The 27,373-nt window shown below is 43.7% G+C and overlaps 14 protein-coding genes across 14 annotated transcripts; 9 read left to right on the plus strand and 5 right to left on the minus strand.

The window, feature by feature from the left end:
- Positions 1-311: 311 nt before the first annotated feature.
- On the plus strand, positions 312-2,172 carry L199_007453 (uncharacterized protein; the record flags this gene model as incomplete). The annotated part of the gene is made up of 4 exons (XM_064893142.1): positions 312-614; positions 682-774; positions 835-1,529; positions 1,593-2,172. 4 exons carry the CDS (start codon positions 312-314, stop codon positions 2,170-2,172), a joined length of 1,671 nt encoding a protein of 556 aa, XP_064749214.1.
- Positions 2,173-2,915: 743 nt separating this feature from the next.
- On the plus strand, positions 2,916-3,857 carry L199_007454 (uncharacterized protein; the record flags this gene model as incomplete). Its single annotated transcript, XM_064893143.1, has 1 exon — positions 2,916-3,857. One exon carries the CDS (start codon positions 2,916-2,918, stop codon positions 3,855-3,857), a length of 942 nt encoding a protein of 313 aa, XP_064749215.1.
- Positions 3,858-4,436: 579 nt separating this feature from the next.
- L199_007455 (uncharacterized protein) lies at positions 4,437-4,964 on the plus strand (the record flags this gene model as incomplete). Its single annotated transcript, XM_064893144.1, has 1 exon — positions 4,437-4,964. One exon carries the CDS (start codon positions 4,437-4,439, stop codon positions 4,962-4,964), a length of 528 nt encoding a protein of 175 aa, XP_064749216.1.
- Positions 4,965-5,323: 359 nt separating this feature from the next.
- Positions 5,324-5,560, plus strand: L199_007456 (uncharacterized protein; the record flags this gene model as incomplete). The annotated part of the gene is made up of 1 exon (XM_064893145.1): positions 5,324-5,560. One exon carries the CDS (start codon positions 5,324-5,326, stop codon positions 5,558-5,560), a length of 237 nt encoding a protein of 78 aa, XP_064749217.1.
- A 132-nt stretch (positions 5,561-5,692) lies between these two features.
- L199_007457 (uncharacterized protein) lies at positions 5,693-6,280 on the minus strand (the record flags this gene model as incomplete). Its single annotated transcript, XM_064893146.1, has 2 exons — positions 5,693-5,722; positions 5,813-6,280. The coding sequence occupies 2 exons, from the start codon at positions 6,278-6,280 to the stop codon at positions 5,693-5,695; spliced, it is 498 nt and encodes a 165-aa protein (XP_064749218.1).
- Positions 6,281-7,443: 1,163 nt separating this feature from the next.
- Positions 7,444-8,898, minus strand: L199_007458 (uncharacterized protein; the record flags this gene model as incomplete). Its single annotated transcript, XM_064893147.1, has 8 exons — positions 7,444-7,461; positions 7,536-7,583; positions 7,640-7,744; positions 7,805-7,837; positions 7,909-7,996; positions 8,140-8,344; positions 8,439-8,789; positions 8,853-8,898. 8 exons carry the CDS (start codon positions 8,896-8,898, stop codon positions 7,444-7,446), a joined length of 894 nt encoding a protein of 297 aa, XP_064749219.1.
- Positions 8,899-9,602: 704 nt separating this feature from the next.
- L199_007459 (transcription initiation factor IIA subunit 2) lies at positions 9,603-10,334 on the minus strand (the record flags this gene model as incomplete). The annotated part of the gene is made up of 5 exons (XM_064893148.1): positions 9,603-9,705; positions 9,800-9,888; positions 9,958-10,017; positions 10,120-10,207; positions 10,291-10,334. The coding sequence occupies 5 exons, from the start codon at positions 10,332-10,334 to the stop codon at positions 9,603-9,605; spliced, it is 384 nt and encodes a 127-aa protein (XP_064749220.1).
- Positions 10,335-10,864: 530 nt separating this feature from the next.
- On the plus strand, positions 10,865-13,459 carry L199_007460 (uncharacterized protein; the record flags this gene model as incomplete). The annotated part of the gene is made up of 6 exons (XM_064893149.1): positions 10,865-10,957; positions 11,060-11,239; positions 11,344-11,363; positions 11,428-11,586; positions 11,775-11,825; positions 11,965-13,459. The coding sequence occupies 6 exons, from the start codon at positions 10,865-10,867 to the stop codon at positions 13,457-13,459; spliced, it is 1,998 nt and encodes a 665-aa protein (XP_064749221.1).
- Positions 13,460-13,893: 434 nt separating this feature from the next.
- Positions 13,894-16,024, minus strand: L199_007461 (uncharacterized protein; the record flags this gene model as incomplete). Its single annotated transcript, XM_064893150.1, has 11 exons — positions 13,894-13,986; positions 14,141-14,264; positions 14,431-14,676; positions 14,776-14,837; positions 14,893-14,949; positions 15,021-15,113; positions 15,206-15,281; positions 15,379-15,476; positions 15,538-15,655; positions 15,718-15,830; positions 15,893-16,024. The coding sequence occupies 11 exons, from the start codon at positions 16,022-16,024 to the stop codon at positions 13,894-13,896; spliced, it is 1,212 nt and encodes a 403-aa protein (XP_064749222.1).
- Positions 16,025-16,523: 499 nt separating this feature from the next.
- Positions 16,524-17,684, plus strand: L199_007462 (eukaryotic translation initiation factor 6; the record flags this gene model as incomplete). Its single annotated transcript, XM_064893151.1, has 5 exons — positions 16,524-16,533; positions 16,598-16,652; positions 16,729-17,134; positions 17,312-17,507; positions 17,614-17,684. The coding sequence occupies 5 exons, from the start codon at positions 16,524-16,526 to the stop codon at positions 17,682-17,684; spliced, it is 738 nt and encodes a 245-aa protein (XP_064749223.1).
- A 172-nt stretch (positions 17,685-17,856) lies between these two features.
- L199_007463 (uncharacterized protein) lies at positions 17,857-19,020 on the minus strand (the record flags this gene model as incomplete). The annotated part of the gene is made up of 1 exon (XM_064893152.1): positions 17,857-19,020. The coding sequence occupies one exon, from the start codon at positions 19,018-19,020 to the stop codon at positions 17,857-17,859; it is 1,164 nt and encodes a 387-aa protein (XP_064749224.1).
- Positions 19,021-20,194: 1,174 nt separating this feature from the next.
- Positions 20,195-20,803, plus strand: L199_007464 (uncharacterized protein; the record flags this gene model as incomplete). Its single annotated transcript, XM_064893153.1, has 1 exon — positions 20,195-20,803. The coding sequence occupies one exon, from the start codon at positions 20,195-20,197 to the stop codon at positions 20,801-20,803; it is 609 nt and encodes a 202-aa protein (XP_064749225.1).
- Positions 20,804-21,600: 797 nt separating this feature from the next.
- Positions 21,601-22,689, plus strand: L199_007465 (uncharacterized protein; the record flags this gene model as incomplete). The annotated part of the gene is made up of 1 exon (XM_064893154.1): positions 21,601-22,689. The coding sequence occupies one exon, from the start codon at positions 21,601-21,603 to the stop codon at positions 22,687-22,689; it is 1,089 nt and encodes a 362-aa protein (XP_064749226.1).
- A 632-nt stretch (positions 22,690-23,321) lies between these two features.
- Positions 23,322-27,129, plus strand: L199_007466 (uncharacterized protein; the record flags this gene model as incomplete). Its single annotated transcript, XM_064893155.1, has 10 exons — positions 23,322-23,822; positions 23,976-24,282; positions 24,368-24,631; positions 24,697-24,753; positions 24,812-24,924; positions 24,988-25,108; positions 25,167-25,220; positions 25,291-25,520; positions 25,581-25,952; positions 26,026-27,129. 10 exons carry the CDS (start codon positions 23,322-23,324, stop codon positions 27,127-27,129), a joined length of 3,123 nt encoding a protein of 1,040 aa, XP_064749227.1.
- Between the last annotated feature and the right edge of the window lie 244 nt (positions 27,130-27,373).

Genomic DNA, 27,373 nt, shown 5'->3' on the forward strand with positions numbered 1-27,373 from the left:
CTTCGATCATGGCCATGACGTTCTTAAACCCTTTCCCCGCATGCGCAGTGGTGTTTGTCTGAAAGACACCAAGGACGGACCGCTAGAACGGACCGTTCGATCGAGGTACCCCGGTGGACTCCATTTCGTTACCCCTCATCAAATATCGTAAGCACCATGGGGAACTTGAGGTGGATGTCTTTCTTACACTCAACGATATATAAACCACCCCTCTGGTACCCCTCAAGAATGAATCCTTCTGTCCCCAGACACACTCACTCCAAGTTATCAATTTATCGAGTGAAGTTAAGCGAGCAATTTAACTTATCAAAATGGCTACTCGACATCATCACGAGGACGCAGCGGATTTCCTCCCTGCCGATCCTATCCCAGCTATCAACACGAACTTCGATAAAGACCTCGAGGCTGGTAAAGCCACTACCGAACACGTCGAGAACGCTTCGATCGCTGAGAAGCAAGGCGCCGAAAGAGATATCCATTACGATGGTGGTGACGATGCAGCCAAACCTCGAACTGGTCTCAGGAAGTTGCTCAGGCGAAACCCTTCGATGGAATTCATGAGGGAAGTGGCAGAAGCCAATGAGACTGAACTTGATCCCTACGAAGTCAAAAGGGTGAGTCCTGCCGATATCTCATGTGATACCCTTGCATGAGGCTGATCTTGCAACAATACTGCCTCAGGTCGAACGAAAAATCTACTGGCTTATCGTACCTGCCTTATTCATCGATTATATTTTCTACTACGTTGATAAGACTACTTTATCTTATGCTGCTGTAAGTGTAGTCCACCCTCCCTCTGCTCTTTGATCACGCACTGACACTCGCATGACTCAGCTGTTCGACTTCAAAACGGATCTCCATCTCAAAGGCGATAATTACAACAATCTCTCATCCATCTTCTACATCGGTTGGTTGGTTTGGGCTATCCCAGGAAACTTATTATTGGCAAAATTCCCTCTGGCGAAATACCTTTCCATCAACATCTTCCTCTGGGGTGTATTCTTGATGGTTCAGGCGTCATCTAAAGACTATGGCGATATGGTGGCATTCCGATTCGTGTCAGGTATGTTCGAAGCAGTCGCCGATCCATGTTTCGTCGCCATCACCGGAATGTGGTTCACTCGAAGACAACAACCTACAGTTATTGGATATTGGTACGCCGGTAATGGTGTTGGTATCGCTTTAGGTGGATTAATAGGATACGGTATCGGTCATATTGGTGGTTCCTTGGCTTCGTGGCGATACGAGTTCTTGATCATCGGAGCCGTCTGTTCACTTTGGGCTATTGTCATGGGTATCTTAATCCCCGATGCTCCCCACACGGCTAAATGGTTGAACCGAAGAGAAGCTGTTGTGACCATGTCTAGAAAACGACACGATCACCACACCGTTGAGAAAAGACAATTGAAATGGGACCAAGTCATCGAGACCGTCAAAGATATCAAGATTTACCTTTACTTCTTACTCGGTTTCTTCGCCAATGTTCCCAATGGTGCTACTTCAAACTTCGGTACTCTCGTTATCAAAGGGTAAGTCTAGCGTCATCTCTCTGAGCCTAACTATAATACTGACTGCGCAATTTCCTCCTTCAGATTCGGTTTCAGTACCCTCAACGTCACACTTCTACAAATTCCTTACGGAACTTTCATCGCCCTCATGATCCTCATGGCTATCTTTGTCAACCACAAGACTCACCATCTCAACATTCGAACTCTCTTGATGGCCGGTGTAACATGTTTGACCGTCATCGGCTTTGCTCTCATGGCATTTACCAAGGGTATTGCACCTCGATTGATAGGATACTACCTCACTGGATCGTCAAACGCAGTATTCGTATTGGCCCTATCCCTCGTCAGTGGTAACGTCGGAGGAACAACCAAGAAAGTCCTAGCCTCAGCTGCTATCTTCTTAGGTGTAGCTGTAGGAAATATCGTCGGACCATACTCATTCTTAACTTCGGAAGCTCCAGTCTACCGAACGGGTATCATCGTCTGCATGGCCTCTCGAGCCGCTGAAATCTTAGTGATCCTAGGATTGAGGTTCTGTTTCGTCATCCCCAATAGAAATAGGGACAAGAAGTTCAACGAAGGCGACGAAGCTTACAACCCTGATGTTCAAGTCTTTGTGGATCTCACCGATAAACAAAACTTGCACTTCAGATACGTTGCTTAAGTCTCCCAAGGTTTCTTGAGGAAAGAAATGGAAAATGATATTGGATTATCAGTTTAGGTTTATGTTGCTGTGATTGCGAACATTGCACAAGGAGAATCAACAGGTGATATAGATATGTACACTGACGTGTGAATTATGTAAATTTTTATGATTCCATAGGTTTATACTTGGATACATGTATGAATGCAGTCAAAGAGTCAAAGCCAGAAGTCGAAACATCCTATGGAGCACGGACTCGTCCTCGGTGATACCCAAGGGATCAATGCGTCGATGTGCAGCACAGACGATATGCGATATGCGCACTGACCTTTCCTTGCGTATCCATTGCCACTACACAGCTATGAGACGAGCATCTGATCAACTTCCCATCACTCCCACACCCTTTTTTATTTTTCCCAATCTATATCTCTTAGGTCATTTCTCCTTGCTCATCTTACCAATCTTAGCAGCAAGAGTTACCAATCCGACTACAGTACTATACCATGCCGGTGAGTGTACAATCATGCATACGAGTAGAACAGTATGCTGAATCCAGTACATTCAACTTTAACTTACAGCCCAAGCGTTCCCGCAAATCCTTCGACCGTCAACAAAACCGGCAGGTTAACATTCCCCTATTACCTCATGAAATTATTCATCGTATCCTCTCCTACTTCACCTCCGACAATCAAGGTACCCTCGCAGCATGTTGTCTCGTTTCAAGGCAATTCGATTCCATCGCTCGGACTCTACTCTGGAGAAGAATGAGACTCTCTCCTCCAGCTCCCGTATCACCCAGACCAACTCTTTCGAAAAGCATCCCCATAAACTCGCCGGAAAAGCCTCTGGAAATCTCACACTGGAAAGAACAATGGAAGAATCTGGTGCAATTCCTGTCGGTAAAACAACACGTCGATACATGGTGTCATTTCAGCCATCCTAGACAGTTAGATCTTCCGAATTTGAAAGTACTGCAAATTGACGCTCAAAGGAATAAAGACAACTCATGGACTTCGAGTGATTTCCATAGATGGTCATCCAATATTAACAATCAATTCTGCCCTTTGTTGAAAGGTCTTCGTCCAAAAGTAGCGATCATTCGAAATGTCGGCAATACACCATTCGAAGCCCAATGTCGAGGAGTACCTATCAGAACCTGGACAGAGGTCGAAACGCTCATCATGATTTCATCATCGATAAGTCAGCACGAACATCTTATATATCGCCATCCTCCTCCCGGTCTCATCAATTTACAAAAGGTGATCTGGATATGCGATCCTCAGGCATTCCGATCAACTCCCTCGGGCCCCCTCTTACAGCCTCTCATATCGAGTGAAACCTCAATATATACCGGATACGTTTTGCTGTCGCACCTCTTGCAGAAGTTTGTCGATGTCCCCATAACGATCGTCAATCTGGGTCCAAGCGCTCGGTATCGATTGTATAGTTCTGTCTCTGCCGATCTAGAAGATGGCGAATTGACTTCAGAAGATGTCTTCAGACATAATTTAACCCATCTAGTCGAGAATACATCCACACCCATCAGGAAAGACGATTTGCCCAGAAAGCAGGGATTGATCGGTTTTATGAGTCTTGAGGAATTCCTGGAGAAGGAGAATTGGAAAGATTGGTTCGAAGAAGAAGAAATGATGAACTGGGTGGATATCATGGGTAAGCACAATGGTCAGGAGGAAATCGAAGGGTAAATACTGTAGCTGTAGACAGAATGGCAGAACTCAATATCAACGGATTATCCGAAAGCAGTCAGACGATGATCGCCAGGCAAGAGAGAAAGAAAAAATTGATGTGAATATATAAGTACAGCTCATTCCATGTATACCGTATCTCATGCATGTCAAGAACCGTCGAACAAATGATCGGCTTAACACATTGCTGACCCGAACTATCTATTCGAGACACACACCAACCCCATACAAAGCATCGATACCTGATTCTACACACAATCAAGAGAAGCCATGTCGCTTAAATGCTTCTGGCTGAGAACCCATCATCATATTGAAATATATGTACAACAAATCCGAAGGACCTACTTTACAAAGAAAGTCCCCATTATCCTCAAAAATCATAATTCCTTTGTATAGTCAATGATAGCAATCATCACATTCTCCTTTGTATGACCAAAGGATAATATTACAGATTAACAAATTACTCACAACTCGCTGCTGGGTCTTACAACCTTGACTTGCCTGAGATCTCATCTTCTTCTCACTTGACCTTGTCTTTCGAATCTCGGGCTTTTCACAAGGCAAGGGAGACGAGGAATAATGCCTATCTGTGGAATCACATCCCTTCTACCTAACGAGATCATCCGCGAAGTCATCAACAACCTATCCTCTTTAGAGAATAATACCCAGATACCTACCTTGGCTTCATGCTGCCTTGTCTCCAGAGCTTTCAGAGAAATGACCATACCATTACTTTACAGACACATCGATTTGACTTGCGAAGACGATACCTCGAGAAATGATCATTATGGTCGTCGAAAAGCATATGGACATGAGGGTCGCAATTCCGTCCCAGCCTTTCATCAACCTCATTTCATACCTCAACAGATGGGATATCTTCGAAAGTACACCAAATCTCTTACTATCAACTATCACCCCCATTCCCGATGTTCTTCCCATCCCTCATTCGACATACTCGACCTACCGAACTTGATCACCCTCCAGATGGATCTCGGTCTCAATCATCGACCGAACTATCTCCAGCGATTTCATACAGGCCATTTACCCAATACTCAATCTACGTCAAACCTTGTCCATTATTTGCCAGACTCAAGCCTGAGATTATAATCTTCAGGAACGTATCTACTCGATTATTGGATCTCCAATTACCCGATATTCTTACGAGCATTTATGAAAAAGTCAAAACGTTAGTAGTCATCTCATCGTCTTATGAGAAATATCGACCTTGCACTTCACCTCTACCCTTGCACCTACCCAGCTTACCCAGTATCAAAGAAGTATATTGGTTGTTTGATCCTTGTATCGATAGTAAGACGAAAGAGCAGGTGCCAATTCATAAAGAATGGTACAAAGTCAATACACATAGTATAACCCAATTAATCCTTTGACTACTACCATCACCCGATGTGAGATTTAGTATAGTCAATGTAGGTAGTACGATACTGAAAGATCCTAATAGACGATATATGTCTATTGGGAAAAGACAGGATGATATTGAGAAGCAATTGAGAGACGAAGTTTGGAAATTCAGGATGCAATATCCTTATTACTGGGATTTGGATAAGAACGAGCTCGAAGTTCGGATGAATAATGTCAGGTTCATAGACGTGAGGTGGTTTGTAGATCATGTGGAATGGTGGGACTGGATCGAACCAAGTGTGTTGGCAGATTGGAAGAAGGTCATGGATGGGTTGCCGAAGTGATTGATCACCGAAATTGGTATTTGAATCTTAACCTTTTTGGATCCATTAGTAGTAAACGTACATGTATTGTAATTAGCATTGTGCAATTTCCGAGTATATACAGTACATCTGATGTATCAAACACTGTACATCTTACCCCCGCCCAACTTGTCCACTATCCATCTGACCCATAGCAACTCTTCATTCTTCCATCTCTTTCGGATCGAACCAATCCTTCCAATCCTCTTCCTCCAGGAACTGATCTAGACTAACGAACTTGAACAACTTCTGCCCATCCTCTCCGTTTTTATCTATCCGTGATCCAAGGTGAGTTGGAAAATTCTTTCTGAGTATATCCTCAGCTTTGAGATCATGGGTTCTACCAGTTTTCTCAACATCCCTCTCGCTATGTAGACGATAATGTCGTCCAGGTCCTACATTCACAATCGTGATTTGGATCTTGGGATATCTCGTGGATAAATCAAACATCAATTTCTCCTCTATCGGCGTCCAATTCCCGTCCTCATCAGGTTGTACTTGATTTTGATCTTGAAGTGCATTAGGGTGGAAGATCCAAATGACCCTCTTGAGATCCGGTAAGTCAGGTTGAAGATAATGATATCCATACCTACCGCAATTCAAAGAATGTGAGACGAGTATGAGCGTATCGACATCTAGCCATGTACGTGGTGAAATCCCATTAGAATGATAATCAGTTTCCTTCAAATAGATTTCCCGCATTATGACCGTGGTCGGCTGGGCATTCTTGATTAATGCACAAAATCGAATTTTTGATATCCAAATCTCATGGAATGTTCGTCGATCATTATCTGGTTGCCTATCGAGTAGGGGTTGACCAATTTCTAATGTTTTCAAATTGGGTAAATCCAATTGTCTGATACTTGTAACAGTACTAGTTAATGATTGTTTAAGGTTAATCTTGACACCACACCATTGGTCTCGATCTGCATGATACGATACCGTCAGATGTCTCACATGACTCCGTAGTTGATCTGTCCAATATGTTATGTTGATTGATTCGCAGATAGTCGAAGATGCGGGAGGAGAAACGAGTCTAAGCCATCTCCATAGTATTGGACGAGCCAAGGAATCAAACTTCTTGGAGACGAGACAACACTTTGCTAGTGTCCCTTGATCGTAGGTGGTAAAGTATGAGAGGATGTTAGTGATGATCTCTTTGGGTAATGCAAGAAGAGAGCGGATTGTGAATGATATATTGGTCGATTGGACTTGGACTTGGACGACTGTTCAGATATACGCTGTTTTTGATAATTCAGATTTCAAACGTCTTCATATCAGCTGAATGTGTTCGTTAACAAGTCTATTCCATGATATTATCACGTACAGGCATGATCTAGGTAAATGGTAGCCTTGCCAATCAGGCTATGCAATATATATACCATGCAGGTGAAAGGACGATATCGATCACAGTAGGTTGCGAAGTTGGACGTGGTATGTATGACGCGTCGGAAATCGGAGGCGAACAATGTAATGTATTCACGAGTTCATAGAGTAGCTTGCACTGCTGTGAATGTGATCTGATATAATCTTTATTTTGGTGTATTAAACCATTCAAGCAAGATGAATAAGGTAGCTTTGGGATGAACAACAGTAAATGGGAAGTGATATTGATACGTTGGCGACGTTCCTTGCTTGGCCTGCGCCATGATCAAAGGGGATGTGGTGTGGTCAACCTGTTGTGGGTTGGCAATCAACACAACGATGTAGTCCATTGACATATACAGCACATACTTGCCTATCTCTTCAAGGTAATTCATATTCATATCGTGTACTGATGCTATAACTTCTTTTCGTTGATAAATACCGTAAGCTGCATACTGCATAATTCCTTCTCCTCGTCATTTCTAACAGCATTAGTCCATCTACATGAATTTGGAGGCCTAAACACCCATGTCAGATCGTATATCAGCCATCATACCCGGCACACATGTATCTGAATAAGGTGTCAACTTACCATGCTCATCAAGCCGGATAAACCGCCGGAATTACCACCACCGGTAGTCTATTTCATCTGATATCAGCCTTCACTGCTCAGGAATAGAGAACAAGTTCACTTACACCTGAGAATTGGGACTTGATCAAAAGCTTCATGATAGTTTGACCGGCAGAAGTGACGGCATCTTGTTTGTTACCTTGGGCTGCACCGCCAGATTGGTCGAAGAGCTGAAGTCGCAAAGTCAGAATGTCGAGCCACTATACGTGTTCACGCAAGTCATAACCCACCTTGGCAGCTTCTGACATAGCCATACCGATCATCTGTGGTACTCAATATAATTAGTACAAGTGACAATGCGATAAACTCTGAAAGGTAAAGAGCCAAGATTCACCTTGGATTGCATGTCACCACCACCGCTACTCTTGGCAGCTTGGTTATCACCAGAAGTGAACGCTTTGAGGGCTTGGAGAGCAGCGGCGCTGGGAAGTAAAATGAAAGTCAGCACGACTACAATTATACTACGACTTGGGTATAACATGTCACCGATCGCATGAGAGGGTCTTATCTCGATTGACGTGGAAGGAATGAAAGGGAATCAATAATAACAGACTGAATCACTCACCTTCCAATAGCATTAGCGCTCATTCCACTGGCATTACCCTGTCCATAAGCTTCTTGATGTTGTTGTTGAACCTTGTCTTCGTCGACATCGGCATCATCCTTGTTCATGTTACCCAAGAATGACATGGCGGTGGAGAACAACGATGAGTTTTCGTTACCGTTCGAACCGTATTGGTTGGCAGCATGGACAGCGGTGTTTTCGTTGACTATCGTTCATGAAATTGACGTTAGCAACACATCGCACAGATGAGCTGAGGTTGTGATTACGATCTGACTCAAGGTGAGTAGAAAAATACTGACTTTGAGGTGCACCACCGAATCCACCTGAACCACCACCATAGCCAGCACCAGCACCGCCCTCACCGTGAGGTCGGTTGTATTGCTCTCCACCGGTGTTACCGTAACTGTCACCACCTCCATAACTGCCTTGTTGTCCCCCATATCCACCTTGATCTCCTCCGTAGCCTCCAGGAGCTTGGTTCTCGCCATATCCACCTTGGCCTCCTTGGTTCCCACCATAACCACCTATTTGTTGGTTATCACCGCCATATCCTCCTTGTTGGCCGCCGTATCCTCCTTGTTGACTACCATAGCCGCCTTGTTGGTTGTTGTATCCACCTTGTTGTTGCTTGTTGTCATCGTCTCCGTTGACTGATCCATCCGATTATCAGCTGAAGAAGAGTTGGGGTAGGAAACGATCACAGCTAAACTTACAAGCGTCTGAAAGCTTTTCTTGAGCTACTTTCTTGATGAAATCCATTCTGCCTGCGATATGCTGTTTTCGTGTTATCTTGGAAGTGTCGTTGTTTCTTAAGATGTGAGGTATCAAAGGGATGAAAAAAAGTAAGAAAGTGTGGTTTGAGGGTGTATTATATATAGGTAGTGAGGGTGATCTGATAGGTCGTGGTATGACGGTGATGCAGTACACACATGTTACGTCACCTGATGACGATGTCTGTGGCACAAACCCATCTCCATGCACACAGATGCCAAGATAAAACAGATACCCGTTGTAGTCCATCCCATTCCAGATCGTCCTGATAAGATGGTTTGACATGGACAAGCATGGACAAGCACGAGGGAGTGATGGATAACAGGAGAATGCAAGGTGTGATGACAAGTCCATACCCGTGATGAGAGACTCCCCGTATCTGATGAGTGATGATACATACACATATTCGTTAGATTAGATAGAACGATGAATGATGAATGATAAATGATGATACTTTCTACAAATAGTCCATACTCTAGTCATAACAGAATAGTTCCCCTATTTGACTCTTATCCCTCTATATCGACAGCTAAGTCAAATCTCGTTAATTTCATACTGTTGGTCTCGTCTTGCACCTTTTTTTCTCGTGTTTACACAATAGCTAAATGATCTTCCAAAAAAAAACCGAAACTGATCACCCTTCCTCCTATAATCTAACCTTTCCACTAAAGATTGATACCCGGTTATACCTCTCAAGCAAAATCATTACTCTTCGCACCGCTCTTCTTCCCTTCAGGCGCATCACCACTCTTACAAGCTACAATCTTGATCTTCGGCGCTGTTACCGTTTCCGCACTACGAACGAAAGTAAATTCATCAGTATAAGAGTCACTCGTTATTATCCAGCTACTAATGTGGGATTGACAGGATGTGTGCATATTCAACTTACCCTGCACCAACGCCTTCCATCTTGAATTGCGGATCTTTAATGACGAATGTCCATACATCGTCACATAATCTATAAGTTGCCAAATGACCCTATCATCGAAAAGTTTATCAACATACTGCTGCCTAATAGTGTATGACTTGGAGAAACTGGAGACTCACTTTCACGGTAGTTTTGTTCTTAACTCCTTTCTGGAGACATTCGGTCAGGGATTTATCGAACTATTCGTACCACCCCAAAAATATTATCAGCTTGACACCCATGTATGGCACGGAAGATGCATCACTAAGGTGAGAAGTTGGTATATGACAGGTGAGACTTACCTGCTGTAATACCCTCATAGCTAGTTGAGGTGGGATATCACCCTGAGTGATCAGTTCGTCCAGAGCATCCGTAAGGGCCGTACCGATACTGCATCACAGTCATATATCTGATAAGCTTGTCTCGTCTGCTAAGATGTCCGGTATTGCTATCCTGCAGATAAGCAGACTTACCTTGATCCCCTATAGAATTCGTAATAACTCTGACCACCCGACATTATACCCTCTTTCCTTGTTCTGGTAAATCAGAGGTGAAGGTGTCGGAGGTCGATGATAGGTGTCGGTGGTAACAACTTATCGTCACCGCTTATAATTGCTGCTAGGAAGCTATTCCTCTTGTTGTTCGAGTGATGATACTGCTCTCAACCTATGAAAGATGATCAAGTTGAATCGTTGGAGTACCTTCAGTGCTTCATCTCCGGGTTGTGGGTTCTTTCTTGGTCATCATCTCGCAACCGACCCTTGGGTTTATATACCTTTGGCATGCAATAAGGGTGGGTTATATAAGTTTATGTGGGCTTTCCACGTGGCAGTACAAAGAGACGCGTTTACGTGATGACAGGGAGATGCAAGAGTCGTTCAAGTTGAATGACAGACGATTCAGTGATGCATAAGTCATCGAATAACACATTCGAGTGCACACGACTGAGTCATCATTCACCTGCAGAGTAGGAAGCGAGGTCGAAACAGACTATTCACATCGAGCACTAGGAAGAGGAGTCTAGGCCGATAGTCAATATCCAGCATCATGATCATCCCACCAACCTCTTCCTCTTCGTCGTCGTCACAAAGTGAAGGTAAGAATGGTATATATCGATTGAAGAGGGGCACAAAGCTATCTGTGAGCTTACATTTTCATCTGCTATCTAGAAACTACCTACCCTTACTTTTCTTACATATAGGACATCGTACAAGAGCTGATTTATGGTTTTGAATGAAGCAGGAGATACCGCCCCTGCCTCCCAATCCAGCTGTACCGGATCTATCATCATTGAACGGCCCATTCCAACTTGCAGAATACCTTTCTTTGAAAATCAGGAATGATCCTCATGACGTACGGGGACTGATAGATGTTCCGGTGGGAGATAAGAGTATGGGTGGGAAAGCACCTGATAAAAATGTTGTGGGTGGATCATCCCATGATAACACACTCACTGTGTCATATGTCCACTGAACAAGAATATGAGCTGATACGTGTCTTCGGCTTTCTGTAATCTGTCTATTCAGTGGATATATGAACATCTACGGTAAGTTTCATCCTCTTGACATTCCACATGACAGTAAAGAAGCTAGCGACCTTTATACGAATAGACGACTACCTATCGACCTCACACCGTTGATCACCGCTTTACTACCGATATGTACCCGCGAGACATGTCCAGAGATGAAAGCTCATGAGTGGTTGTACCTCTGTTCGGCACATGGTGGTGGAGCGGAGAGCTGTTCAGCCATAGACTATATCTTACATACGTGAGTGTGATGGCATCCCACAGACAATAAACAGATCAGCTTCTTAAGGTAGCTATTTCGGAACAATGTTTACGGGTATGAGGGGTGATGGCAGATTGGGGTAGGAGGAGGAGTTGCGACTGATCATATCGTCAATCAAAAGAAATGTAAATGTACTTGCTAATATGTGATTGATGTTTGGTGAACAGTCTAGATTCAACTACAGCTTTACTCAATTCGTCCCAGAATTTCCCATCGAGGTGAGTCTACCATCTTCTCGTTCACAGTATTCCACGCCTCCCACAAGACACCTCTTTAGATCTCACTGGTGTCACCTCGTCCGAAATTTAACCGAGCACTCTTACCTTTATATTGATACTCTTTTCTCCTATATTACAGAATGCAAATCCCTCCATCATCCGTCTCCCACTTTCCGTCCCTCTTCCGTCGACTATCGCGTATCTTCTCCCACGCATATTTCCACCATCGCGAGGCCTTCCAGCTGAGCGAGAATGAAACGAGTCTATACTCGAGATTTTTAGGCTTATGCGAGAAATTCAACTTGGTTGGTAATTCTTTATTACCCATTCCGAGAGATGCGGTGGTCTTGTCCAAAGCGAATGAAGAGAAAGATTCTTCTTCGAGTGATGAAGAAGATGAAGGGAGAGGTAGAAACTATGGTTCTTACAAAGAAAAGGAAAAGAGGACACAATCATTGGATAGATCTTTACCACCCACTACTATACAATCACCTACAAAGTCAATATCATCACCTTCCAAACCACCTGGACCTACTCGAAACGAGACTCTCAAACCTGATCAGACGACCGAACAAGGCTATGGTACGATACGTGATAACTCCGAAGTGCCCAATATACCAAGTAGTCCATTGAAATTCGGTACAGGAAAAGGTAAGAATACTTTAGGGAGAGGTAAACAACCTAGAGCTACGATGCATTGGGTTGATCAAGCTGGTGAAGCTATACCCCCTTTACTCAGTTCCAACTCGACTTTAGAGAATCCTTCTACAACTTCCACTTCACCGGGTAAGAATACGAATAAGAATAGAGATAGATCGGAGAGTATAGATACGGTCATTCATCTTAATGAAGAGCCGGATTCAAAATCAGAAGCAACGACAAGTCAGAACAACAGCCAAGATCAGGCAGTCACTCTTCCGGATGAATTGAAAGAGGAGAATTTGGAGAATATCAAAACTCCCCTAGAGAAGGAGAGTAAGCAGGAGGAATCAAGCTTAGCAGAAGAGGAAAAGCTAGAAGCAGAAGAAGTAGTAAAAGAAGGAGAAGAAGAGATAGTACCCAAAGATGAGATTGAGTTACTGGAGGAGAAAGGTGAATTGAGTCCTGAGAACACTGTGGCTCCACTCGCTCCGTCCTCGTCCTCATCGACGGAAACTCAAGCAGAGGAAAAGAAAGTTCACTCTGATTTGTCCGGTGATGTACAGGAAGTAGAGTCAGAGTTAGCTCAGAGCGAGAAGGGCAAGGAAGATAACGAACCCCAAGAAGCGAAAACGGAGATAGAAGGGGAGGTCAAAGGGGAATCTCAAGGAGAAAAGAAAGATGATGATGATACAGAAATACCCAAATCTGTCCAGAACGCTACCGAAGGGAATTCGACTGCCACATCGGCAGGAACAGAAACGACAAAAGGTAAAAACAAAAAGAAATTATCACCCCTCTCCAAACCACTCACCTCTTCGTCCTCTTCCTCGGGTACGAACGTATCTATACCTAGTCCTATCAAGGGAACGGGTAAAGGTAAATTGGTTCCAGCGGAACTATCAAGTCCATCTCAATCGATTGTAGATACTGAAGATAAGGAGAAGAAGGAGAAAGAGAAGGTCGAGGAGAAAGATATCGAGAAGAAGGAATGATCAATGTATTGTAGCGTGTATGATGATATGATCATACTAGGATTCTTCCGTTGCTAAGTCAGTTGATACGGTTTAGAGATCTGTAAATAATTGTGTATATCCATTTTTTCGACTATCATCATCATCATCATGCATCTTGACTAGATTCGATCACTCTATCAAATGCAATTCAAGTCAGATCGCATATCAACCATTCTTTGGTGGAATTGCGTTCCCCGTCCCCATCTTGTTCTAGGAATGTCATTCGTCCCGGAAACATACATATCAAACAAATCTCATTGCCTTTAACGAAAAAGCGAGAAATCGAAACCGCTGATCAAGAGATTAGAATACAACATCGTGTTAATGCATTTCAGACGTGTGGTATGGACACTAATCTTGCGCTTCTATTCTACTATATAATCTCAATCTCCATGTCCATTTCGGCTTCTCTGTCATCGTACTATGGTCGATAGATTAGGGAAAGGATTCGTTTTGGCCAAAACCACCATCTGCTTCTCATGTGATATGTAGCCTTTCATGTAGCCCTATCATGGACGAAACAAAATAAGTCAGTAAAAGTGATTTATCCGGTTTTCATCGCTAGAAAGATGGAAAAAAGGAGAAGGACGAATCTTGTTTTGTGAGGGTATAAATGATCCGATATGAACGTATACGACCGTTAATCGGTAGAAAACTCACCCTATATATCATATTGGCTACCATACATTCCACTTCATCCGAATCCACATCCACACCATGTATCTTCAGGGCAATCTGGAAGGTGGTTATGGGTATTCTCGTCGATTTATCTGATGCTATCCAGCTACAAGTACAAGTGAGAGGTCAAAGTTGGTCAGCCCACTTCCCGATGTGGAAGAAAGAATTTCAGGAATGACTATAGCAGATCAGATGGAGATCTCAATTCTGACATTTGGTCTTGAAACAGGAAAACAATGTGTAATATGGTTCTAGTATGGAGTACGACTCACGCTTTTTTGAATAACATCCGTAATCCTCCTTCTCTAGCTCTTTCCATGACCAAGTACGTGCTCATCCCTACCAACCGCTGTTGAGCCCAATCTAGCCTCTCATCGTACTCTCGAACATCTCCTGACTTGATCGCATTGATGAACGGTAAGAAGAGTTCTTCCAATCGTGGATGTAAGGATAGTAGACGACGGGAAGGAAGGGAGCCGCGTAGCAAGTGAAGAGGGATGAGGTATGTGAGAATAAGCCTATGTAGATGGGATTGTAATTAGCTCTCAAGGTCAATCGCAGCTAATTAATGAGGTTTGATTGGACAGGAAAAAGAAAGCAAACGAAAGAAAACTCACTCTTGATTGCGGTGAGCGTCGACTGGACAATTCAATGAAGCCCATTCTAGTTCTTCTCCGGCCTATGTATAAGGATAAGCTCATGTCACGATATCAGTCACGACGAAGAGGACTCACCTTTTTATCTTCACCGTTCAAGAACGCCAACATTCCGATGTAGAAATGCCATGTGACCTTGAATAACCAAGCCTGAGATAAGTATCAAATCGATATAGGATGATAGATTCAAAATTTTGATAACCCACCTGATCGTTTAATGGCGCTTCTTCGATTGGAGGTGTTTTGGAATCAGACGTTACGGCTCTGATTATATTCTTGCACAAGTTAGGTTTTCCGACCTATAACAGTTGAATGTCAGCTTGGGGGAACCCAGCTTCTCATTGACGCAGACGGAATCCATTACTTTAGCTGGACGAATGGAATGACTCACCTTGAAATAACATTTCAGACTTAGACATGCTACGTGATATACGCCATTACGCCTTGATTCTGATCCTTTGAATGTTCTGCAAATAAATCACCATTTTAGCTTTGTTCATCGACATATGCATTATATTTTCAATCTTTGTTATACCTATGATTGACTTGAAGACTGAGACTTACCTATCCGTCGCACACATTGAAAAGGCTTTACTGACTGTCCTCGTACATTCTTCTAAAGAAGGCATTTTACCTGTACTAGAGTATGTCACTTGATCTGCCTGAATCAGTGATTACGTGAGCTAGCGGACCCTACGATGGAGATTCCATACTCGAGCTCACCTGCTCAGCCAGATCCCTTAGATCCTGTAGTAAGACGTATAAGACTGGTAATACCCATGCTGATTGATCTTGGAACCATCGGTAAAACAGACTGAGCAAAGCATTCTGATGTGTATAGCTAGAACACCAGAAAGTCAGTACTAGCATACACATTCGTATTCGAAGAGGTGGTGAACTCACGCTTCCTGATAATCTTTCTTAGTGTACAAGGCGTATACACATGCACAATGCCTTTTGGCTATTCCATCCCATGGCTCAGGTAAGGAGTGACCAGGGTTGTTCAGACGTCGTTCCTAGTGACATAGCGGCATCAAGTCAGTACTCGATGACAAAAGTGGTAGATCATATGACTTACGTCTATGTGTCCTACTGTATCTGTCAGACCCCTAGATGTCTTGTTATGCAAGGACAGTAGCCTGATCAGACCTGCTGGTTCTTCATGATGTAATGGTTCGATGAACGAGTTGATATACTGCTGTAACTTCATGGTTCTCGATAGGGGTTTTATTGTTTCCTATCCTTGCTATATGGGCCAACTTCGTTCGAGCAGTTTGGTATGTCGAGGGCTGTTGAAGGTGATATGTACGGATCCGAAGAGGAAGGAGAGTTATCTATTTCTGGTTTGACATCTTGGACATACACTCGCAGATACTCTTACTCGTCAACAACATTCGACATTCGCGAGTGTTGGATGATCTACCTTAATTCGGTGTACCACTTTACCCACCATGCAGATCTCGGATCCGAGCTAAGTTTTCTCAAATTCAATTTCACCTTTGGAGTTGGAGGTTTTGTCATCGATCCAAAGTGAACAAGCAACAGTATAAATAGTCAGTTCCACATCTTCCTCTGGATACAGTCAAAGATCGGACAGATCAACGTAACTCAATTAATCCACCTGGATCAGACACTATTCCTGAGTCCCCCTCGCACTCAAGTAACAACACCTCTCCAACACAGTAAAACACAGTAGACAATTATACATCATGGCCGTCAGTAAGTTGTCTGCTCCTTGTCCAAGGTTTATGAGTATGGTCATCAACTTACACCAATCTCTTAGGAACCCAATTTGAAAACTCAACAGACATCGGAGTATTCTCCAAACTCACCAATGCGTATGTGCTTCCTCCCCAAGCTCGCCCCAACATCATTTAATTTGCTGACCTGTTCGATTTGGTTTGACTATTCCAGTTACTGCTTAACAGCCTTAGCATCGTCAACCAACTTCTACTCCGTCTTCGAATCCGAACTTGCCGACGTCATCCCCATAGTCCACACCACAATCGGAGGAACACGTATAGTCGGTCGATTAACCGCTGGAAACAGACACGGTCTATTGGTTCCTTCCACAACGACAGATCAGGAATTACAACATCTTCGAAACTCCCTTCCTCCCTCTGTAGCCATTCAGCGAATCGAAGAGAGGCTGAGTGCACTGGGAAACGTAATAGCATGTAATGATTATGTCGCCTTGGTTCATCCTGATATAGATAGAGAGACGGAAGAGATCATTGCGGACACGTTGAAAGTAGAAGTTTTCAGACAGACCGTTGCGTCTAATGTATTGGTGGGAAGTTATTGTGCTTTGTCGAACCAGGTGAGTTGACTTATCTCTTATATCTCCAAATACGAGTGCAACATTATCAAAATCTCCCTGCTATCGAACAATCCATCTTTCACCGATCCTCGACAATACTAGATATCCATCTATCACTCTCTTCACTTATGGATTATGAGTAACGAAAGCTGACTTTCATCTTCTATCGTATTTTAGGGAGGCCTCGTTCACCCAAAAACATCTCGATCCGAACTCGACGAATTATCATCCTTACTCCAAGTACCATTAGTTGCTGGAACAGTCAACAGAGGTTCAGAAGTCATAGGTGCAGGTCTGGTAGTTAACGATTGGTGTGCTTTCACCGGTTTGGATACTACCGCTACTGAGATCAGTGTTATCGAAGCTACTTTCCGTGAGTACAGTAGTCAACACCTCCCAACCTCTTCACTGCGATACCTCGTTCATATTGTTGGTGTGATTATCTTTTGCTGATGACTGTTATCGAATTGTCATTACAGGTCTACAAGGTCAAACTTCCGCTGCTGTCATCAATGAAATGCGCGATTCCCTTATTGACCACTACGCATAAATCAATAGACAGAACCGATCACTTTAGATACACTACAACTACTTTTCAACTTATATTGTCATGCATATTCATACATATATGGATTCATGATTCTCGTTGAGGGAACATTCGAGTAAAATACGTTATTGCCATGTTATAATCCACTCGATATACAGACATGCGTGCGTTCCTTCTATCTGACTAAATCATCCCTATCGATCCATTGTGACCATTCTTTCTCATCTTCCTCTACCCATTTCTGTAGGGATTTGAAATTGATTAATTTCCTCCTTTCCTCCTTCTTGTCTTCTTCCAAACGATCGATGCTCATCATTCTTTCAAACCGCCTCGCGATTAAGCTTTGAAACTCAATTTGGAAAGCATTTTGGAATCTCATAGCTCTGGATTCAGGTGTCCCAGACGTGAGATCTTCTTCTTTGAGTGTACCATTGCGTAGACATAGTTCCAAGAATTCTGATCGTCGAGTCTCGTTCAAAGCTGAGTAGATACATCCGGAGTTCATAAAACGGATTTCGACATCGGTTTCAGGTGATCTGAGAGGATCTAACAGTGTGAGGTTCATCGAGTCGGAGTCGGATGAATGGAACAGGCGAGGGCCAGGGGTTGCGACCGTTTCATCAAATTGGAAGTGTTCATCAATCGATGGATCCCACGAAGTCGGAGCATCAATCATAGGATCGAAAATCCAACATACCCTTTTCAAATGTCTCATCTCAACTAACTTGTTCCATCTGCTGTATGTGGTAGAAGATATGTGTTGTTTTGGTGAACAGATTAAAATCAAGATTTGACATTCTTCCCATATACCTGAAGGCATACTAGGTGTATCTAATCTCAATTTGGATAGAACACAATTCCTTATAATGATAGTCTTGGGCTTGAGGTTTTTCAAAAATCTACATTCACTGCTGTTGTTTGATGAAGTTCGGGAAGGCCACCCGAAATGAAATGTGTGACGGTCCTTCAGCACCAGTTCCAAGGTATGTAAGTTGGGTAAATTGAGTCGAGTAGGTCTGTCGATCCCACACCAGTCGACCGAATGATATTCCAAAGTCAACTTTTTCACCCCGTTTCTCATCTTGGAGACGCTTCTCGTACGGTTGTTCAGCTTGCCGTGATCTTTTCGGTAGTCACTCAATTCCCTTTCACCACTAGAATCTCTACGGTCCGACCAAGGAGTGAGTCGTAAATTTTCCCAGAGCAGTGGTGATGCGATGTCATATACCATCTTCGAGATTTGACAGCATGATGCGAGTGTCGGTCGGTGGGTGATGTTTTGAAGAATACGGAGAATGATCTCATTGGGAAGGTTGGGTGAAGGGTATTGAATATTCATCAAGTCTTCAGTCTCGAGGTTGGTTTCTGTACACTGTCCCTGAGTTTGTTGCTGGATGTAAGAGCTGTGAGTGACAACGAGTTGGTCAATCGATCACTCTTTCTTTCGACAATGGAGACAGCATACGAGAGTTGATCGTGAGGACGATGATGGGTAAAAGACGTCGTGGAGAAACAGATGAACAGTCAGTCGCGTCATTTTACTTACAGTATAGACGACTAGGGTTCTCCCTCCACTTTGACTGTCCACCCTGTTCGACATATCATATCATTCACTGCAATACTAATGCATCTATCTCACTGTCACACAAGCCTTTGGCTCAGTGCTCCCCCTGTCCTCTGCATGCTCAGTGCTGACGCAGCCGGAACCTGCACAAAGGCAGAATCATGTAATGGTCTCTCCCTCTGTGTGTGTGTGTGTGGGGGGGATGATGTAATCCTGATTTGAGCTAGGATGATCGGTGGTTGACTCAACTTTGATTCACAACAACACTCTTCTTCCTCTTCCTCTTCATCATCATCCTGTTCATTCCCACTCAACTCTGCTCTTCATATCTGTGGGCAAGGACAGATAATCAATATAGCCGACAAGATGCCGGTAAGTGGAGCGTCTGTCAATGAGGGAGGTGATACTATCGTAGCGCTGATATATATGAGTCTTGTTATCGCAGCCGACATCTCGAGCCAGCGAATCAGGTCTTCCCTATACCCCCTCGGTTCCCAGATCCACACTGACGTTACCAATCGAACTCATCACGCAAGTCCTCTCTTACTCCTCACAAGGCACTCTCGCATCTATCTGTCGTGTCTCAAAAGCACTGTACAGAATCGCTTCTCCGGTACTTTGGGAACATCTGATACTCAGCCCTTGGAAAGCAGGTCAGGATGAAGAAGGTGTATTGGATGAAAAGAAAGCAGAATCTGGATCGATGAAAACCCGTCAAAAGAATGGTAAAGCACTTAGAAATGATGTGGTCACCTTTTCGGTTTATCATCATTCAACGACATGGTGCAGATCGAACACCAGATCGACACTCAAATTACCCAACGTCCACACTTTACATCTCTATTTCAATGATTTCGGAGTCCACACAGAATGTTCTAAACATGGCTGTAGACTTCTGCGGGATGTCGCACCGAAGGTAATCGTGTTTCATAACGCTTGTACACATAACATGGAAGTGGAATGGTTCGATCTACCACACGAGCTGTTCAAAGGAACTGAAGAACTTTTTTGTATATCTTTGGTCAGTAGGGCTCTTGATCCGATCGTAAACGGAGATATATGGACTGAACAAATGTCCAATCTGAAAAAGATGTTTTGGATATTTCAGCCCGAAGCCTTCGATCCTTCAAGGAATTATAAATCCATTTCAAACTGTTTCGCTGGACACGACTATCGAGATGATCTTATCCAACTAGCGATAGACCTATCGAAGACACGTTTAGTAATCGTCAATTCAGGTATTATCCAACTTTACGATAAAGATTGCAGGAAGACCACTGTAGAAGAATCCCAGAGACAAACTGAGATTTTCGTAAAGAGAGAGTTGGCAAAAGATATAGCGCTTTTTCGAAATTGGTCACCCGAACGTACAAAAGAAAGGCTAGAAAGCATCGAATTCATGAATCTCGATGACTTCATGGAGAAAGAAGAATGGTGGAAGTACTTGAATGCGGATGAGCTGGAGGAATGGAAAGCCATGGTGGATGACGTTGAGAAGCGTTTTGTAGTTAAAGCTGAAACGGATCCAGCGGATGGTAAAGAAGTGATGAATGATTGAAGAGATACGACTGACAAAACCCGATTGTGAGTAAGGTCACTCCATTCAAGCTCCTTATGGATGTGTCATACTGATGCTAAGATTCGCAGAATTCAAGATACCCTTCTCTCATTGTATATATATATGAATATATATATGTATATGTCACCTGACAAGTTGTATCTCTAAGTGGCAACGTGATGATATGTGAAGTGTTCGTACATCGAGTTTGTCCAAATGTCAATCTAGCATTGATGGAAGTGGAGGATATGATGGGGAACGCACACAAGTGAGGGGTGGGTGATGAGTAATCATGAGGGTGTGTTAATACTGCTGGTCGAGATTGATCAATGCGGGTCACTATACCAGATTGATACTGAGACGATGAGTACATACAGTATCTGAGCAGATGGATCAAGGAAAGTGGTCTGTGCTTTCCTCATGTTTTCATGTTGTGTGGTCTGTGCGTTTTTTTAGTGGATAATATGGTATGAGATGAGTCAAGTCAACTCAAAGTCACACCGGCCATCCTCATTCCATCTTCCTTGTTTTCCTCTTTCTCTCCGTCAGTCTATGTCAACTCACCTCATTCCCACACCTTGCTCATCCTTCTCTACTCGTAACAGGCCACCATCAAAATGGTAGTAAGTTGATTGATAGGTGACCCAGATGCACATTCTCGGTGCTCAGACTGACTGATGCTGACTATCTCTGAACAGACAACTCGATCTGGCGACCCTTCTTCCAGCCCTTCATACACCGCTATCGTTCAATCTCATACAACCACCTCATCTCTGATGACCACTGACCATCACACCATGCCCTTCGTACAGTCCAGTCCCATTCTCCCTGTCGAACTCCTCCATCAAATCCTCTCTTATACATCACAAGGAACACTCGCGTCAGCTTGTCGAACCTCCAAGACTCTCTACGGAATCGCTTCCCCCTTACTCTGGAAGCACCTTGTTCTCGGCCCTTGGAAGGTGCATGAAGATGGAAAAGTGATCCGAGATGATAAAAATAAGGAGATTTTAGATGAAAACAAGGAAAACTGCGGTGCTATCAAGAGCAGTCGAGCGGAAGGTCAAGCTATGGGGACCATTGTCAAGACATTCTCGCTCTATCATCATCTGTTCGATTGGTGTCAATCTATTGACCGATCGACCTTACAATTACCAAATGCTCATACTTTACACCTATATCTAAGCGACAAATACCGTATTCATGAAGATTTAAAGGGGCATCTCTGTAGGCTACTTAGAGGCGCACGACCAAAAGTGATCATCTGTCATAATGCTTGTTTGAGGGTTTTAGATTTTTCCGCGATTGGTTCAAGACGATTATTCGAAGAAACACAGACGCTTTTCTTCGTCTCGTGCGCTCATCAAGCTGAAAAATGTCAATTATACCCTCATGTATTCCGCTACGAATCCACCACGCTCAAAGATATCTTTTGGTTGTTCGAACCTCAGAGCATTGGCCCCTCAGCTAGATCTAACTCTTTCAGCTTGGGGGACTTTGTACGTGATATAGCTACATTGGCCATCGACTTTCACCAAACAAGAATAACGTTCATTAATTCAGGAGTGATTGGGTTATTGGACACACCTTGGCGACATACACCAAACAAAATTCATCAGAAGGAGATTGCCAGGGATATGAAGGAAGTACTGGAAGGTAAACTGAAGCGATCGCAAAACTGGTCAGAGGAAGAGAAAAAGCAAAGAATAGATAGTATCCGCTTTATGGATTTTGATGAGTTTTTGGCAGAGGAGCAATGGTGGAAATACTTGGACTCAGAACAAGTGAGCAAGTGGAAGGAAGTGTCGGAAAATCAATTCAGAAAGAGACATGACTTTAGTGATGGTGCGGATATAGTAGATGAAGGGGATACGGTGAATCACTAAACCGACTGACAAGACTTTTTCGTGAGTGAACCCCTCCTCCTCAGATCCTGTCGTGGCCATGATGGACTGATGATACTAGACATTTCGCAGATAACCGACATGTATCCTTCCCGTTAGTCGTATGTCATCTGATTGTGTGTTTCACCAAGTAACGTTGTAGATCGAGATGATATATCAAGTGATGGCGATGAATTTCTAAATATACCTCTATCAACCATGTGAATCAACTGCTGAAGTGGAGGATGTCACGAAGTACATACACATTTGTCAAACCCGATGTCTAGTTTTCGGGCACCTCGGAAGGTTAACACTGACTCGACCTTCCTCCATAGCGGCATGAGCAGACCGGTCTAGTGGTATTTACAGTCTGGCAGGGTTATGCATAGCTAACCTCATCGTTTATGGGCAACAAGCAGTTGGACAGTTTTCTGAACATGATGCAACCGGTGAAACTACCACCGGATCTCATTTGCGGCAAGTGTCTTTCCGGGCCGGATCGACCGGTTCTACACGACTTTACAAAATGTCATAAGGGACCTGGTGCAAAGAAATCCTTCAACCGAAAGTCCTCATTTCCAAATCGCTTTTTTTCATAAGCATAGCATAGCATCGATACGTAGAGCAGCAAGAAGATGGTGGGCATAGTCAAGCTCATCGCCGGGTGTACATTCGGAGCCACCTTAGTTGCTGGTCTAGGTGAAAAGAAAGTTATCGTCTTTCCTTCTGACATCGACTCAACGACTACCACCACCTCATCCGACCAACAGGTATTCTCCTCGACAAGTCAAAAGCACCATGATCATTTCCTCATATCTTCTAGATCATCCGACTACTCCGCCCCCCTCTTATTATCATCCAAAGATGACATAGCTATTCACATCGCGGCTCAATCGTTCGCCCATGATGTCTACAGGGTAACGGGTGTACGACCTCATATATATAATGATTCTTTGCCCCATCATGTCGAACGTGCCATCGTAGTGGGAACACCCCAGAATGGTTTAATCAAACATATAAGGGATAATGAATATTCGGATGAACTGATAGGTAAATGGGAGAGTTACGATATTAGAGTGACGGATGAACCGTTGCATAATGTTGATCAGGGTTTGGTCGTCGTTGGAAGTGATCGAGTGAGTTGGTCGGTTCATTCATACTGTATACTTTATACAGCAAAACTACAAAAACATTCATGTTCTGTAATTTTATCAAATGAAAACGCTATCCATTTGGCTTGATCTGCTTGAGAATGGTTGATTCTGATCTATGATGTATGACCTGAATAGCGAGGAGCAATTTACGCTCTTTATACCCTCACTGAACAGATGGGCGTATCACCCTTCCATTTCTGGTCAGATGTTCCCGTTAGATCTCAAGAAGCTATTGCCTATCTCTCTTCAGAGGTACTCGCCCACGGCGAACCTACTGTCAAGTACCGTGGGTTATTCATCAACGACGAACATCCCGCATTGTGGAGTTGGGCCGCACAGAGGTACAAAGTAAGATGGGGTGAACCTGCCTTCTTACCGGATATGTATGAGATGTGGTTCGATATGATGTTGAGATTGAAGTCAAATTATTTCTGGCCTGCTAGTGAGTCAAATCTCCCAGCCATCTTACTATACGTCGCTGCGGGTCGGTGAAGAGTATAGAGCTAAGTATGTATCATGATAAATAGTGTACGCGTCGATGTTTGATATTGATGGTCTTAACGTAACCGATGGATTCCCCAAGGAACCTATCGCTGGACCCAATCAGGTCTTAGCGAATAACATGGGTATAGTCATGGGTACGAGTCATCATGAGCCCATGGCTAGGAACAAACCCGAATGGGACAGGGAAGGCAAAGGTGCATGGGACTGGACAAATAAGGATTTCATGGTTGATTGGTGGACTTATGGTGCGGAGAGAGCGAAAGATAAGGAAACGCTGTTCACTCTTGGTTTGTCCAAATCGTCAAAATTGGCGTTGGATATGGTTGCTGATTTGAGGAACGGGTGAAATTAGGTATGAGAGGTGATGGTGATATGCCACTTACTGGTGCGAGCAATGAACTTGTTGAGAGTGAGTCGCTGCTCATGTTTACACAAAAATTACTGTGGTCTGACCACTTGTACTCCAGACATCACATCGGTACAACAGGATATCCTAGCCAGGACCCACGGAAAGGATATCAATGATATCCCTCAAATGTGGTGTATGTACAAGGAAGTAGCAGAGTACTATCTCAAAGGTGTAAGCTATGATTCACATCGCTCAACGTTCAATGGAAATCAAGCTGACGTGTTATATATATAGCTCAAAGTTCCAGATAACGTCATTACCTTATTTGCCGATGATAATTGGGGTAACATCATGACTGTTCAACCGCCTGGCAAAGATCATAAAGCTGGATCGGGTATCTACTACCATGTCGACTGTGAGTCAGCTCGTCTCCGGTGAGAAACGGTTGACCATTGCTGATGGTGCTAAATCAGACGTCGGTATGCCAAGAGCTTACAAATGGATCAACACTATCAATTTGGTAAAGAGTGAGTTGCTATGTTCAAACTTTGCATGTTGAGTCATGGGATAAAGCTAAATTATGTATGACACATGTAGCCTGGGAACAAATGACTATCGCTGCTGCTTTCAACACCACATCAATCTGGATCCTCAATATCGGTTCACTCAAACCGCTCGAACTTCCTGCTGAACACTTCCTTCATCTCGCTTGGGATCTCGATGCCTGGCCAATCAATTCCGTTGAACGATATTTGGAACTATGGGCTGAACGAGAATTTGGTGGAGATACTAGCAAGGAGGTAGCTGATATCATGATGAAATACTCTGTAAGTTGGATTTTGTTTGCTATACTGCCATCATGTGCTGATACTCTGTTATTCATGTAGATGTACGCATCCAGACGAAAAGCTGAATTGGTTAACTCTACCACATGGTCTTTGAATAATTACGAAGAGGCTGAGAGAGTACTCGACGAATGGCAATCTATCACAGACAGAGCAGCCAAGATCTACGAGGGTCTTCCCGAAGATACCAAACCTGCCTTCTATCAACAGGTCTACATGCTTTGCTTGATGCAGACCAACCTCAACAAGCTTTATGTCTCTGCTGAGCGATCCAACTTGTATGCTCAACAGGGAAGAAACTCTGCCAACCTCTATGCCAAACAAGCTATCGATGCCTTCTTCCACGATGCAGAATTGACTGATACTTTCCATCAGATGTTGGATGGTAAATGGGATCACATGCTTGATCAAGCGGTGAGTGTAACTTTGATAAGCATTTGCGAATTAGTATGATCATTAATACTGATGAACTGGGTTGGGCTCGTAGCACATCGGATGGAACTCTTGGCTTGAACCTATCAAAGATATCATGCCTCCTGTATCATTCAACAACCCTTCTGTTCCTGCTCGAGAAGGTATCCCAATCCCCGAGCTAGGTTACGGTGTAATTACCAACATTCGAGTCACCTACGAGAACTCTAAAGGATCATGGCCTGGAAATACCGCTTTCAATTGTCCGCAAGGTGAACATTGCCATACTCCCGAATTACTCCCCATGGACCCATTCGGAGCCAAGTCAAGATGGATCGATGTGGGATCCGCAGGCCCCAAATCGACAAGTTGGAAGGTTACAAGTGAAGATTGGTTGATTGTCGAACCTCGACATGGAAAGACCAAGAAAGATGGTTCGTTAGATACTAGGATTAGAGTATCTGTAGATTGGGATAAAGCTCCTGAAAATGGCTATGCCACTTTCCACCTTGTCGCCAGTGACGCATCGGAAGTCACTATCTTGGTACCTATCAACAAACGACCCGCCCCACCCAAGGAATTCAAGGGCCATGTAGAAGGTGATGGATATGTTGCTATTGAAGCTGGACATGTCAGTTCTAATTCATCAAAGGACGAGTATGCGTTCCATGAGATGATCGGATACGGTAGGACTCGAAGTGGATTAGAGATGTTCCCTAGGACTACTCAGAACTTTACCATTGGCCAAGGACCTAAACTCACATATGATATTTGGACATTTGACGATTCCAATGAAGAAGATGTGGAGATCAACGTCCAAATTGGACCTGCACTCAACTTCCTCGGTGCAAACAATACTTTGGCATTTGGTCTTCAAGTCGACGATCAACCTCCGAAGATATTCAACCCGATCCCCACTCAACAGCTCGGAATGGTGGCCGATAAGCCTTGGAACAAACCAGTAGCCATTGGAGCCGTTCCCAACGACTGGATCGAGATCGTGAAGAACGAGATAAGAGACGTGAAGACGATGGTGAAGTTGGGAGAAGCGGGGAAGCACACGATCACGATTTGGGGTATGACGACTGGTTTGGCGTTTGAGAGGATTTTGGTCGATTTCGGAGGTATCAAAGAGAGAGGATATAGTTATCTGGGACCTCCTGAGAGTGTTATTGTGTAGACATGAGCAGATCTCGAGGAGTAGAAATGGAAGAAGGGATGAAGAGAAGAAGTTGATAGGTAAATAATTGCATGCACATAGGACATTTTCGAAAATGCCACATTCGCAACGGTCGTGCTTCCGTCGGAAGTGTCCGTTCGGTTACCCCACTTTCACCGAGGGTCTGTTGCTGAGTGATTGCTTACACATGGATGGGATGCATAATCAATCATCGAAGGTACTTACAGTGTATATGCTCAGACGG

Source organism: Kwoniella botswanensis, chromosome 2 (genome assembly GCF_036426115.1).
Source record: "Kwoniella botswanensis chromosome 2, complete sequence".
Taxonomy (NCBI): domain Eukaryota; kingdom Fungi; phylum Basidiomycota; class Tremellomycetes; order Tremellales; family Cryptococcaceae; genus Kwoniella; species Kwoniella botswanensis.